At 41.6% G+C, this 12,449-nt stretch overlaps 1 protein-coding gene across 6 annotated transcripts in view; it reads left to right on the top strand.

Moving 5' to 3' along the window:
* Positions 1–12,449, top strand: part of LOC125466451 (SH3 and cysteine-rich domain-containing protein 2-like) — a 121,127-nt gene that overhangs the window by 68,936 nt on the left and 39,742 nt on the right. For 5 of the 6 annotated variants that reach the window (XM_059638787.1, XM_048560973.2, XM_048560970.2 and 2 more), the window contains exon 3: positions 8,540–8,637. The exons of the other annotated variant lie outside the window; for it this stretch is intronic. In XM_059638787.1, coding sequence (XP_059494770.1) covers positions 8,540–8,637 — 98 coding nt within the window. The remainder of the gene's footprint in view (positions 1–8,539; positions 8,638–12,449) is intronic. 6 annotated transcript variants of the gene reach the window in all.

Here is a 12,449-nt window from a genome sequence, read left to right as displayed (position 1 = left end):
ATGAATGGTGGGTTAGGTTCAAAGGGCTGAATGGTCTAATTCTGCTCTTTGTTCATATTTCGTATATGGAATGGCATTGCCGGAACAGTTTTACCATTGGGTTGTTAATCCAGAGACCCAGGTAATGTTCTGGTGACCTGCGTTCAGATCCTGCCATGGCAGATAGAGAATTCGCATTCAATAAACTTCTGGAATCAAGAGTCAATGACCATGAAATTATTGTAGATGGTTGGAAAAACCCCCATCTAGTTCACTAGTGCCCTTTTTTTAGAGAAACAAAATTGCGATCCTTACCCGATCTGGCCTACACGTGACTCCTGATGCTTAGCAATGTGATTAATTCATAATTACCCTTTTGGGCAGGTAGGGATGAGCAATAAATGCTGGACTACTAGCAATGCCCACATCCTATGAACAAACAAATAAATAAAATGGAATTCATATACTACATTGGGGGTCAGCATGGTGGCTCGGTATTTAGCATTGCTGCCTCACAGCACCAGGCATCCAGGTTCAATTCCACCCTTGGGCCCCTGTCTGTGTGGAGTTTATACATTCTCCTCGTGTCTGTGTGTGTCTTCTCTGGTTTGTTCCTGCATGTCCAAAGATGTGCAGGTTAGGTAGATTAGCCATGGGAAATGCAGAGTTACAGGGATAGAGTAGGACTATGGGCCTGAGTGAGATGTTCTTCAGAAGCGTGGACTTGATGGGGCTGAATGGCCTGCTTCTCATGCTATATGGATTCTATGAACCTTCTATGATGCTAACTTCTTGTGACTCATGTACTAAAGCTCCTGGATCTCTCTGCATCTTGAGTTCTGCAGTTGTTCTCCATTTAAGTAATCTCCAGGTTCTTGTCAAAGTGAGCAGCATCATTTTTATCCCACATTGTACTCATCTGCCAGGTTTTTCACTCCATCTATAATCCCCTTAAGTTTTCTTCATAACAGACTTGACTTTTCTTTGACATCTATAAAATCAGCACTTGTGCCTTTTGCAGCCACCTAAGTCATTGATATAAATTATAAAAAGATGAGGTCCCAGCACAGACCTCTAGCCTATTCCTGTCATCACATCCTGCTAAACAGAAATGCATACTGTTTTCTACTAGCCAGCCAAATTCTATTCAGACTAATATGTTAGCCTCTGCACCAGGAGCTCCTGCTTTGTATGATAACTTTAAGGCACTTTATCAAATATCTTGTGGAAGTAGAAAATAGAAGATAGGGGCAGGAGGAGGCCGTTTAGTCCTTCAGTCCTGCTCTACCATTCTTCACGATCATGGCTGATTTGTCCAACTCAACTAATACTGCTTTCTCCCCATAACCTTAGATCCCATTCACCCCAAGTGCTACAATCTAGTCACCTCTAGAGTACTTTGCATATTTTGGCATCAACTAATTCCTGTGGTAATGAATTCCACAGGCTCACTGCTGTTTGGGCGAAGAAATGTCTCCTCATCTCTGTCCTAAATTGTCTACCCTGAAACCTCAGACTGTGACCCCTGGTTCTGGACTCACCCACCATTGGGAACATTCCTCCCCACCCCACACCCCCCAGGTCTACCCTGTCCAGTCCTGTTAGAATTTTAAGTCTTTTTGAGATCTCCCCTTGTTCTCTGAACTCTAGCAAAAACAATCCCAACCTAGTCAATCTCTCCCCATGCATTAGACCTGCCATCCTCGGAATCAGCCTGGTAAACCTTCGCTACACTCCCTCAAGAGCATCCTTCCTCAGAAAAGGAGACCAAAACTGCTCACAATAATCTAAAACTCTGTATAACTGCAACAAGACATCCCTGCTCCTGTACTCAAAACCTCTCCCAATGAAGGCCAACATACCAACTGCCTCCTTTACCACCGGCTGCACCTGCACCCAACTGCTGTATGTCAACAGGCTCAATTTTGTCCATTGTGCAGGTTATTCCTTTAAAGAACTCCATTGTATTGGGTATGCACGATTTCTTTTTCACAAAACCGTGTTGACGCTTTCCAGTTATGTTTTTGTTTTGAAGTGCCTACCTGTACCTTTTTTAATCAATTCTCACACCTTTCTACAACAGACGTTAAACTAACTGTCTTGTAGTTTCCCGATCTGAGGACCCCTAGCCTCCTTGAATAAAGGATTTGCATTTGCTACTTTGCAGTCTAATGTTGCCTTTCCAAAATCTAATGTTTTGAAAAATTAGCGTCAACAAATCTATGACCTCAGTAACCACCTCTTTTCAGAATCTAGGAAGGAGTCTGTAGGACCCTGAGACTTGCCATCCTGCAGGTTCATCAATTTGCTCAACCTCGCTCACTTCCTTTAGTGATTGTATTTTCACAAAGTTCTCTTACCTGCTTCCACTGCCTGATTTACAGCTGTTACTGGAATTATTGTGGATTGCCTATAGTGAAGACAGGAACAAAATATTTGTTCATTTCGGCTACCATTTCCTTTTCAACTATTAACTCCACTGTTTGACCAACATTCCCCTTCCTTACACTGCTGCTTTTTGGATATTTTTAAGAACTCTTCCTCTCCATTTTTACATTTATAGCTAGCATTATCTTAGCTGCTATCAAGGAAAACCCATCTGGTTTAATATGCATATCCATGATTTTATACCTCAGTCAGAATTACAACATGTTTGGTAGGACTTCATGTGCAAGATGCAGAAGTGAAAGGACATTCAAAGTTAAGTAGATACATAAATAAATTGGTCTAAAAGCTACAACTGTTCTATCTTTTCTGTCAAGAGTTTGTGATTAACGTCCTGGCCTGCTGAGAGCCCGATTCTTCAGTTTGATTGGCATTTCAATAGAAATGAAGTATGAAGTTTACTTTGGATATCACGGATCCAAATAATGGTTCCCGTTTGGTTCCAAACCTACTACTCGTGAGCTGCTGCCCCTGTTGAAATATATCATTTGCTGCTAGGCTCTTGTGATCCTTTGGGTCTATTGTGGTGGTCTGAAGTACCATGTGGTTACTGCCTCGCTCATTCCTGTTGATTACATTTCCCAGATCTGAAATCCTTTAACACTGCAGTCATGTCAGAATGATTAAAATGCTGAAGTAATGTCTTATATAGATGCAGTGACCACACAAAATGACAATCTTTGCTGGGAACCACAGCTTGGAAATCTTCTGTGAATTTGGCACTGCAACTGCACATACTGAAAAATTCCAGTGATTTATTGTTTAGTGGAAGAGGTCCAGAAGAGGCCATCACTATTTTAAGTTTACTCAGTTTATTGGTTAGGCAGTTCAGGATTTGGCCATAATCTCTCAAATCTCAATCTGAGTTGCTGATTGGGCTGCTTTCTTTGCTGCTGCCGAACCAACGTAGTTCATATGTATTTGAGAAGCACAGTGGGCTCGATTTTTAGAGGCAGGCAGGCAGTCATGCAAAACAGTGTTTGACTTGCTCACCACCTTTTCTGTCCATCCCCGTGTATCTCCTGTTGGCAGGGGTAGGCTACACATCAGTAGCTCAGTTACCCTTGGACCTTTGCCTGTCATTGACCAATTACTGGCCTTTGGAGCGCCTCACCTACTCTCTGTTTTACCTCGAACAGGGAGAGGCCCATGCCAGGCGGACAGTCCATGTGGTTTGAGTGTGCAAAATGTGGCTGAAGTGAGTGAAGAGCCTCCTTTTTTGGAGGTGTCACACTCCCCCCTACAACTTGGAATCCGAGTTATAGTCATTTTTTAAAGAAGGTGCAGAAAGGCCCTTCAGCCCACCATGTTTGGGCTGGTCATCATCTGTTCAGGCTCTGTCACTTGGCCTTTTCTGCACCAAAGTATTCCTCCCCTTGCCTCACAATCTCTCCCCACCTTTACCCCTCCCCTGGCCTTTTAAAACTCACACCACTTCCTTCACGGACCTACCGGGAGCTTGCCAGCTAGTTGTTGCTGGTATCCCAGATTTACTTGTACACCGACTTTGGGTACCACCTCTTTGTTAGGGGTCTAGTCCCAAGCTGACCTGTGCTTTGTTGAGTATTAAGTGGCTGTGGGGGCAGCTGGCGTTTTCTTGGGCAGGCTACCAACCAACGTCTCACCAGAGGAGAGTGGAACATGGTATCCCATTAAATCTAGCCCACGTCTGCCTGCTCCACATACATGTTGACAAAGTCTCAACAATCATGGAACTAACACAAACGCAACATCCACCCGAAAACGTGCATCGGTGTGTTTGACCACCAGACCCCTAACTCTTTGTGAACTTCTACAGTGCCCTTTGACAAAGATTTGTGTGACAATACGAACTAAGAACTAAGCTTGGTGAGTATTTAGGGCATGACTTAACCAGCTGAAAGAAGAAAGCAGAGTGTGTTTTTGAAGGATTATGCCAAGTGGGATGTCCTGGGGTCTCTGCTGGGAGCCCTCTTCCTCATGGCGTAATAAATGCAAATATTTACAGTGCAGATGCTGGCCATTCAGCCCACACCTGTGTTGATGCTCCTTGCTAAACTGCCTCCCACTCATTATCTAACCCCATCCACAGATCGTACAATTCCCAACTCCGTGAGTTTTATCGGTCTACCCCTGAACAAGACCTGTACAACTCACCACTAGCCATTATTTTGGGTAATCCTCCTGAATTCCTGGCTGGAATAGTTAGTTGTAAATAGAGTAATTACTCCCTTTTTGTATTTATGGCCAGTGGGCTGGTTTGGCCTGCAGATAGAATGCCCTTTATCGTGTGGCATGTGGATTGGTGATTAGCCCTGCTGCCTCACAGTATCAGGAACCCAGGTTCGACTCCACCTTGGGGCAACTGTCTTCAGTTTCCTAACTGGTCACAAAGACATGCAGGTTGGGTGAATTGGTGGATTAGCCATAGGAAATGCAGGATTACATGGTGAGGTAGGATGTTGTTTGGAGGTTTGGTGTGGCCTGAATGGCCTGCTTCCACATCATAGGGATTCTGTAGTTCTATCTGATTATTACAGAAGTTTCAATTCCTCTACCTCGTGAGTTTGTTAGCACTCTTACATGGTATTGATTCAGAAATACTCCAGGTATGTCTAGAGGACACAAATTAACAAACTCTTTGGTATCAAAACACTGCGGCCAGGACTTTGCAAAGCTTTGCAAGGATTTCAGTTGAGCTAATCAATAACGATGACCTTCAATCCAAACGATACAGTCTAACCCTGCGATGGGACTTGACAAGAGGCATATTGAAAGATGCCCAAGGGCCGATTTTTAAAGTCAGGAAGAAAGCCGAGGGAGCAGATGGCCATCCAACGTGTTAAATGCAGTGATATGTTAGACTTTTAATGACTTGGATGGTTCAGCTTCATCCTTTCTCCCCCCACCCCACCAAAAATTGCAAACATTCAAATAAGAGAATGAAAAATGCAGCAGTTGCAGTTTAGTGACTCATTCACTCCTTTCTCATACATCAAGGAGTAATTTCTTTTTTGAAAAGCCCCCATCTGGTGTCATTTACCCATTCACTGCAAGGAGCACTAACTTAGCCTCAGCTGGAGTATAATGCCCATTACTGGGCGCTGCACTTTGGGAAGGTAGTCAAAACAAGAGACTGCATAAAAGATTCACAGGAATGTGTTATCAGCATGAGGAACATCAGCTCCTAAAACTGGGGAAAATGTGGGGTGGTTTTCCTCGGAGGGGAGATTTGAAAGAAGCGTCTGATCGGAGCGGATTGATTTCTGTTGGTAGAGGGATAGCGAACCACAGAACAACAATTTCAGGTGATTGGCAAAAAAAAAGCAACCATGATATGAGGAACAATCGTTTTGCAGAATCATTAGGATCTGGAATCCTGAGCTTGAGGGTGTGATGGAAAGAGATTCAACGGAAGCCTTTTTTTTTACAAAAACATGGATAATTATTGGAAGTGGGAAGTCTCAAGACCCAGACAACATAGATGTAAGTTTGTTAGCAAAGAAAAAAGCAATGAGAACATGAGGAAAATCATCCTCTGTGTTTGGTTAGAATCTGGAAGGCACAGGTTGAGATTGTGGTAAGGCAGGTTTGAATGACACTTTCAAGCAGAGTTGGATTCATGAGAAGAATGTACAGGCTTATGGGCAGAGGGCAGGGGAGTGGCAATAAGTGCATTGGTGCTTCAGAGATCCAAGTCATATACAATGGGTGAATGGCCTCCTGTGATTCTGAGTTCAGCAAAGATCGGAGGATGTTGGGCTCTGTCTCCCAATACAATGTTGAAGCTGATCAACCTGCATGTGGAATATTTGACATCCCTGTTTAATGCTGCTCTCAACCACGAAGACCATTCAGCGGTTAGGGTAATGGTTCTGGAAGAGTCAATGTTGAAGTTGCTTTAGTTCACTAAGTTTGATAACAGAGCCTTTGGGTCAAGAATCAGACGGTCTCTTCCAATGAAGACAGGTCTGTTGATTGATAATCTGTTCCAATGGGGACAGATCTATCACTTCTGGCTCCTGGTGGTGGTAAATATGCTGAAATGGGTAATGTTAAAGGTACCTATTGCTGTCATACAATAAACTACACAATTTTAGGTAAGATGGTGCCTTTTGTTAAGGCTCTTTTAATGATTTATCCTTGTTTACCATTTGAAAATTAGACACCCTTGGACTCTACTTAAGCTGATTTCTTATGGTGCCATGGTAGCATCCCTACCTCTGAGCCAGGAGGCCTGGGTTAAAGTGCCACCTGTTCCCGATGTGTGTCATAACATTTCTGAATAGGTTGATTTTTAAAATATCTCCACGCCTTTTCAAAGTTGACTCCAGTTCAGGCAGTGGGCCATTGAGGGGCTTGTAAAACCTGAGTATCTGCTGCTCTTCCTTGGTCACGTCCGCACTCTAGTGTTGATCTAGAGGAACCAGGCACAAGCGAGGCCTTTAGAGATTGGTGGCCCCCTGCAGAGGCTGAAGTGCATCATAAACCCAAAGGATACTATTTCAAGAAGTTTCTGTTGACCTTTTGGTTTTTAGTTATGGCAAGACGATGTCAAAATTGTTTAGCATTTTTTTGAGGAAAAAGGTAGTTTGGTTGCAGTAACTACACCAGCCAGAACACAACAATGAATGGTACCTAGAATCCAATACAAGGAGCAAAATAGTTTCTGCTGCTTACCATCCAGAATTTTATTTCATACACTTCACCCTTTAGAGGGGGAAAGAAAGAAGAGAGAATTGTGACTATACTTTCTGCTACACCAGTGCCGCAAGATAGAATGCTAGATTAGCTTATGAAAAAGTTCTGACAGGAAGAGGCGTTGTGCTTGTATTTTAGAACAGTGATGACAAATAATCCAAAGGGATTCTGTTTTTCAATCCCAATTGATCTTTTGAAATCTTTATTTAATCTGTAACAAGCACCAGGTGCTGAAGAAATTCAACAGGTCTGGCAGCATCCACTAAGAGAAATGGAGTTAACGTTTCAAATCCCAATATGACTTCTTTAGAGCCGAAGGGAAGTGAATGGTGTTCCATTCCGAAGGACAGTCATACTAGATTCAAAACATTAATTGTTCCTTTGCCCACAAATTGGCCAGACCTGCTGAGTTTCTCCAGCATTTTCTGAGTGTCTCTTAGATTTCCAGCATCAACTGTATTTAGCCACTATATAATACAGGCAGTCCTCTGGTTGTGAATGGTGTCTGTTCTTAAGTATTTTCATAAATCAATTTATTCACTAGTCAGAACACAATACGATATATAAAATATTGTTAGTAAGGATGAATAAATGCACGTCAGATCTTTTATTATTATGGCATCTCATTCGTAAGATGGTTGTTTATAAAGCGGGGATCACCAGTAATTAGCAACCTGAAATCTATGGCTACTGACTTAGCCCTGACCTTTGGCCAGTGTGCATTTCATACACAATTGTAACCTTAATGATTTTAACAGCTCACATAGAGGATGCAAGCCTGAGTTTTAAAGTGTTTTATTATTGGATCAGGCTTGCCAAAGAAAAATTAATGTGCACCAAAATTCAGGTCATTTTTGGATTAAAAATTTATATTCTCACATCATTGGTCCAATCTGGGACAAAACTTGTACCAATTCTTCAACCTGCCCTGATGCAGCAGCAGTAATAGTGTGAAATGTCTCAAAGTTAGCAGGGGTTATCAGAGCCGAAGCAAAAAAGAGCTGAGCTAATCTTCAGGCCAAAGAAGGTGATTTGCGGGAGGCTTTTGACATTCAGAAGCATGGGAGCAGAAAGTTTGGGAGAGACTGTGCTTGTAAGTGCAGCATCCCCAGGGACACAGGTCCACGGGAGGATTTGGAGCGATTCTGAAATGCGGTGTTTGGATGAGCTGTGATCTTATTGAAAGACAGGGCAGCTCAGGGCTGAGTTAACAACTCTTGATCCTAGTTCCGGTGTTTGTACATACATGTGATGATGGAGATGCTCAGTAACTGGAATAAGAGTTTGGAAAGGAAACCAGAGACTAAAGAGCAGAGGGAGCAGGTAGATTTGCAAGGCCACCAGATACTAGCAAGGGGTAAACTGTACAGGGAGCCAGTGTAAGTCTGGAGCTACAGGATGGTTTATTTTATTGTCTTGTGCTTTTTTTTTAAAGGGTATTCTAAACGAGGATGGCGTTGCAAACTCTGTAAAATCAATGCTCACCCACAATGCGGAGAAAATGCCTCTCAGCAGCAGTGCATTGGAAAGCTGGTGAGTGTTGTTCCAAAACTCAGTCAGCTGATGTAGAACCAGCCTAACAATTCTGTCTATAGGATTATTATAGTGCAGCAAGAGACCATTCAGCCCAGTGCCTGCACTGTCTGTTCAAACCTGTGCAGATTTGGCATGTCAAACCTTTGGACTTTGCAGAGGAGAACTTTCACTTTTTTTGTTTTGAAAAGAAAATGATTTGCAATGCTGCTTTTTATTATCATATTCAGTCAGAGACAATTGCTTGGTATGAATTTAATCAGTTAAGTAAGATTGACAGTTCAGTTTTTCTACTGCACTGCTATGCCAACCATAGTCCATCCAATAAGTGGTCTGTTATCATGCTACAAAAATTGTTGGTTCCTTTCTAAAGTTGGTTTTCTTGGGATTCAGTCCTGATGCGTGCAAAGCACAAAGTTTCAATTTCATATCACTTTGTAGCAGTCTTTAACATCTATACCACCAGTGAATTTAGACAATTTTTATTACAGACTCTTGCCCTCAGTATTGTATTCCATCAATGAGTGAGACCAAACAAAAACTTGTATTTTTTTTAAAAATGTACTTTCTTGAAATAACTCTACAGATGCCATATCCCGTCACCCTCTATTTACACATGGAGAGTCCTTGACACTGATGCAGCTCTGTGAGCAGAACCCCTGACACTCCTGTTTATATCTGTCAGCCAGGGCTCCCTGAGTGGGGCTGTTAATCTGGTCATTTTATGGAAGTCCACCTGGCTAACCTTGTTACAATGACTACATCTTTCATGAGCTCAAGTCATAACTGGGCACTTCACAGCCTAAGGGATACAATTGAAGTGTAGTCAACTTGCACACAGCAAACTGTCACCATACTAATGACAGATCTATGTTTTTAGTGAATGCTGCTTCAAGATTCATCCAGCTCTACACCTTGTTATCTCAAGATTTACTCTGAGAGCTTTGTGTTGGTATTCAAAATTGGAAAGATGTTTTACTCTTCAGCACCATTCTTCGGTGCTTAATGACCACATTAACATTTAGGTAAACAATAAAAAATAAAATCATCTTTGAGAAGGGCACAGCTACATGTTCCCTGAATGGGAAGGTATTTGTCTTCAATGATATGAGATAGTGAACGGATCTTACTGTGTTTCATGAGACATTGTTATCATTGGCAGTAAATACTAATCTAAATAACTAACCATTCTGCCATTCTGAGTATGAATCATGAACAAGCAGTTTGATAAATTGGAGAATTAATTACATCTCTTTAAACAGTAGTGGAATATGTCTCTGAATTGTCTGTCAAGAACAAGACATCAAATTTAACTGATCAGATTTACTCAGGTGCTGGAGATTGTTTTGCCGTAGATCTGTACTGATCAATCAATCACACTGATTATAGTTAACTGCATCAATTTCTGCCAGGACCTATTGGTGTTTGGTTTAATGTTCGAGCTGGTAGCTTCTCCCCAAGCTGTCTTAATCATTATAGCACCCAGGGGCATCTATGCCGTTTCTAATCATTATGTAAAGTCTTTTATTCTGGGCTTCTTTATTTTATTTAAAGTGACATGAATATCAGTTTTGACCTTTTGGTAGGATCTGTTCATTTTCTGAGCAATTCTGCTTTCAGCAGAAGGGATTTACGTGACTGGTGTGAATGATGAGAGAGAACTGTTAGTTACAAACTGACAAACTCTTCTATGGTGGGTCAGCCTTGTTTCTGGAGAGAAAATACAAATATACAAGTGGAATGTGCATATATTTGTAAGTGGATTTCCATACGTTATGTTTAGATATCTGCCTACTTCCACCATCATCCAACTTTACCTTTTCCTAGTTTCTGCTTCTGAACCCCTCATTTCATGCTTTCATTACCCTCTAGAATGAAATCTATATACTCTTCAGTTCTGAGGAAGGGTCACCAGACCCGAAACGTTAACTCTGTTTTCTCCTTCACAGATGCTGCCAGACCTGCTGAGCTTTTCCAGCAACTTTTGTTTTTGTTCAATATACTCTTTGCCTGTCTCCCACACTCTACCTTCTGGCAACTTGAAACTCTGCTATGCCCACCTCTGCACCTGGCTGTCCTCTTCTAAGACTCTCTTTTAAGGCCTATCTGTCTGACCGACCTTTTGAGGGTCATCTGTCCAGATGTCAGCTCATGTGGCTTGGGTTTCATATTTAGTTTTGTATTCTGGTGAAGCACCTTGAGATTTTATTACACAGAGCAACTATATAAACTTAAATTTTTGATGTACAGCGTTCTAAATGTATGTATGAATAGATATGGTTTTCACCACTGTTATAGAGCATGTGTCACTGCACAAGTTTTGATATATCAACATGACTTGACTTTCTGACCCTGTTTTAAATAAGGATCGGGAGGAGACCACTTGGCCTCTTGAACCTCCTGTGCTAGTCAACAACAACTTGGCTGATCTGATGACCTTCCTGCTTGTCCATGATAACCTTTCAGTATTCTGACTTTTTAATGGGTTTCCACTGGACAGTTCTCTACAGCTGAAGGCTGTGAGAACAGGCATTGTTTTAAAACACAGATGTTTCATTCTGAAAGATATTAAATTCAAAATAAATTAAGATCAACATTAGGCCGTTTTAACTTCAATGATTGTTTTCCCCCTTGCTATCCCAAACTACTCTAATTGTAATGTAGCATTAGCTGTGTAATTCTGTTCTGCAAATGTGGAAATCCAACTTGAAAATAGCCACACTAGCAGTGTAATTCATGTTAAGCCATTGCATATTCCTTAAAAATCTCTAGTTAAAGATTTTTGCCGCAATTATTCGTATTGGTGTGAACAGCAAATATATCCTCTTAGAAACTGTTCAAATCTAATATCAAAATGCTTTTGCTTCTCTAATAATCTGATCCACTGACCAGATCTTACATTGAACACATTTGAATGAAGACCAGGAAGGAATTGAGTTTTCAGTTTTTCACTATTTTCATTCCATTCTATTCATTTGATGTTTTGAAGTTTTATCATGTGACCAACTTACCTCGTGGGGTTTTATCTCCAGTGTCTCGGGAACTGAAATTTAACTTTTTAGTGCCTAGTGCATGATTTGAATCCATACTGTCCATTCTACATTATATATTCACTTGGGGTATATGAAGAATTTCTTTTCATGATTCTGCTTCACCTCTTCACGTCCTCCCCACCAAAGTTGAACTTTATTCCCACAATGGAAAGAAGTGAAGTTGGCCTGTGATTTGCTATAGAATCAGGTTACCACCAGCACCCAGTGGCAGCAGTGTGTACTATTTACAAGACACCCTGCAGATATTCACCATACTCTTAAACAGCACCTTCCAAACCCACGACCACTTCCAACTAGAAGGACAAGGGCAGCAGATACATGGGAATGCCACTACCTACATGTTCCCTTAAAGTAACTTACCATCCTGACTTGGAAATATATCACTGTTCCTTCACTGTCACCTGGAATTCTCTCCCTAAGGGTGCAGGTGTGTGGGGGGTGGGGGGAAGGCAGTGGCGATGGCGGTTTGGTCTACCTACAGCATATGGACTGCAGTAGACTGCTCAGCCAGCAATGCTCCCAACTCGTGAGTGAATTAAAATAATTGGCATTGTTCACAAAGACTATGGGAGGAACAGTTGGGACCGTATGTGGCAAGGAGATTAAATAGGATGATTTTAATATATGATCACATTCTAACATTGTGAAGCATGTGGCTATCAATTGATCACTTGACTTCAGAATCCTAAGATGGCAATGCCAATAATCATTGGTCATTTTAACCAGCATCTTCTTGCTTGTTTCATGTTACAATTGAAA

Source organism: Stegostoma tigrinum, chromosome 31, assembly GCF_030684315.1.
Source record: "Stegostoma tigrinum isolate sSteTig4 chromosome 31, sSteTig4.hap1, whole genome shotgun sequence".
Lineage (NCBI taxonomy): Eukaryota > Metazoa > Chordata > Chondrichthyes > Orectolobiformes > Stegostomatidae > Stegostoma > Stegostoma tigrinum.
The sequence above is the reverse complement of the archived record's forward strand: the minus strand, read 5'-3'. Positions and strand labels throughout refer to the sequence as shown.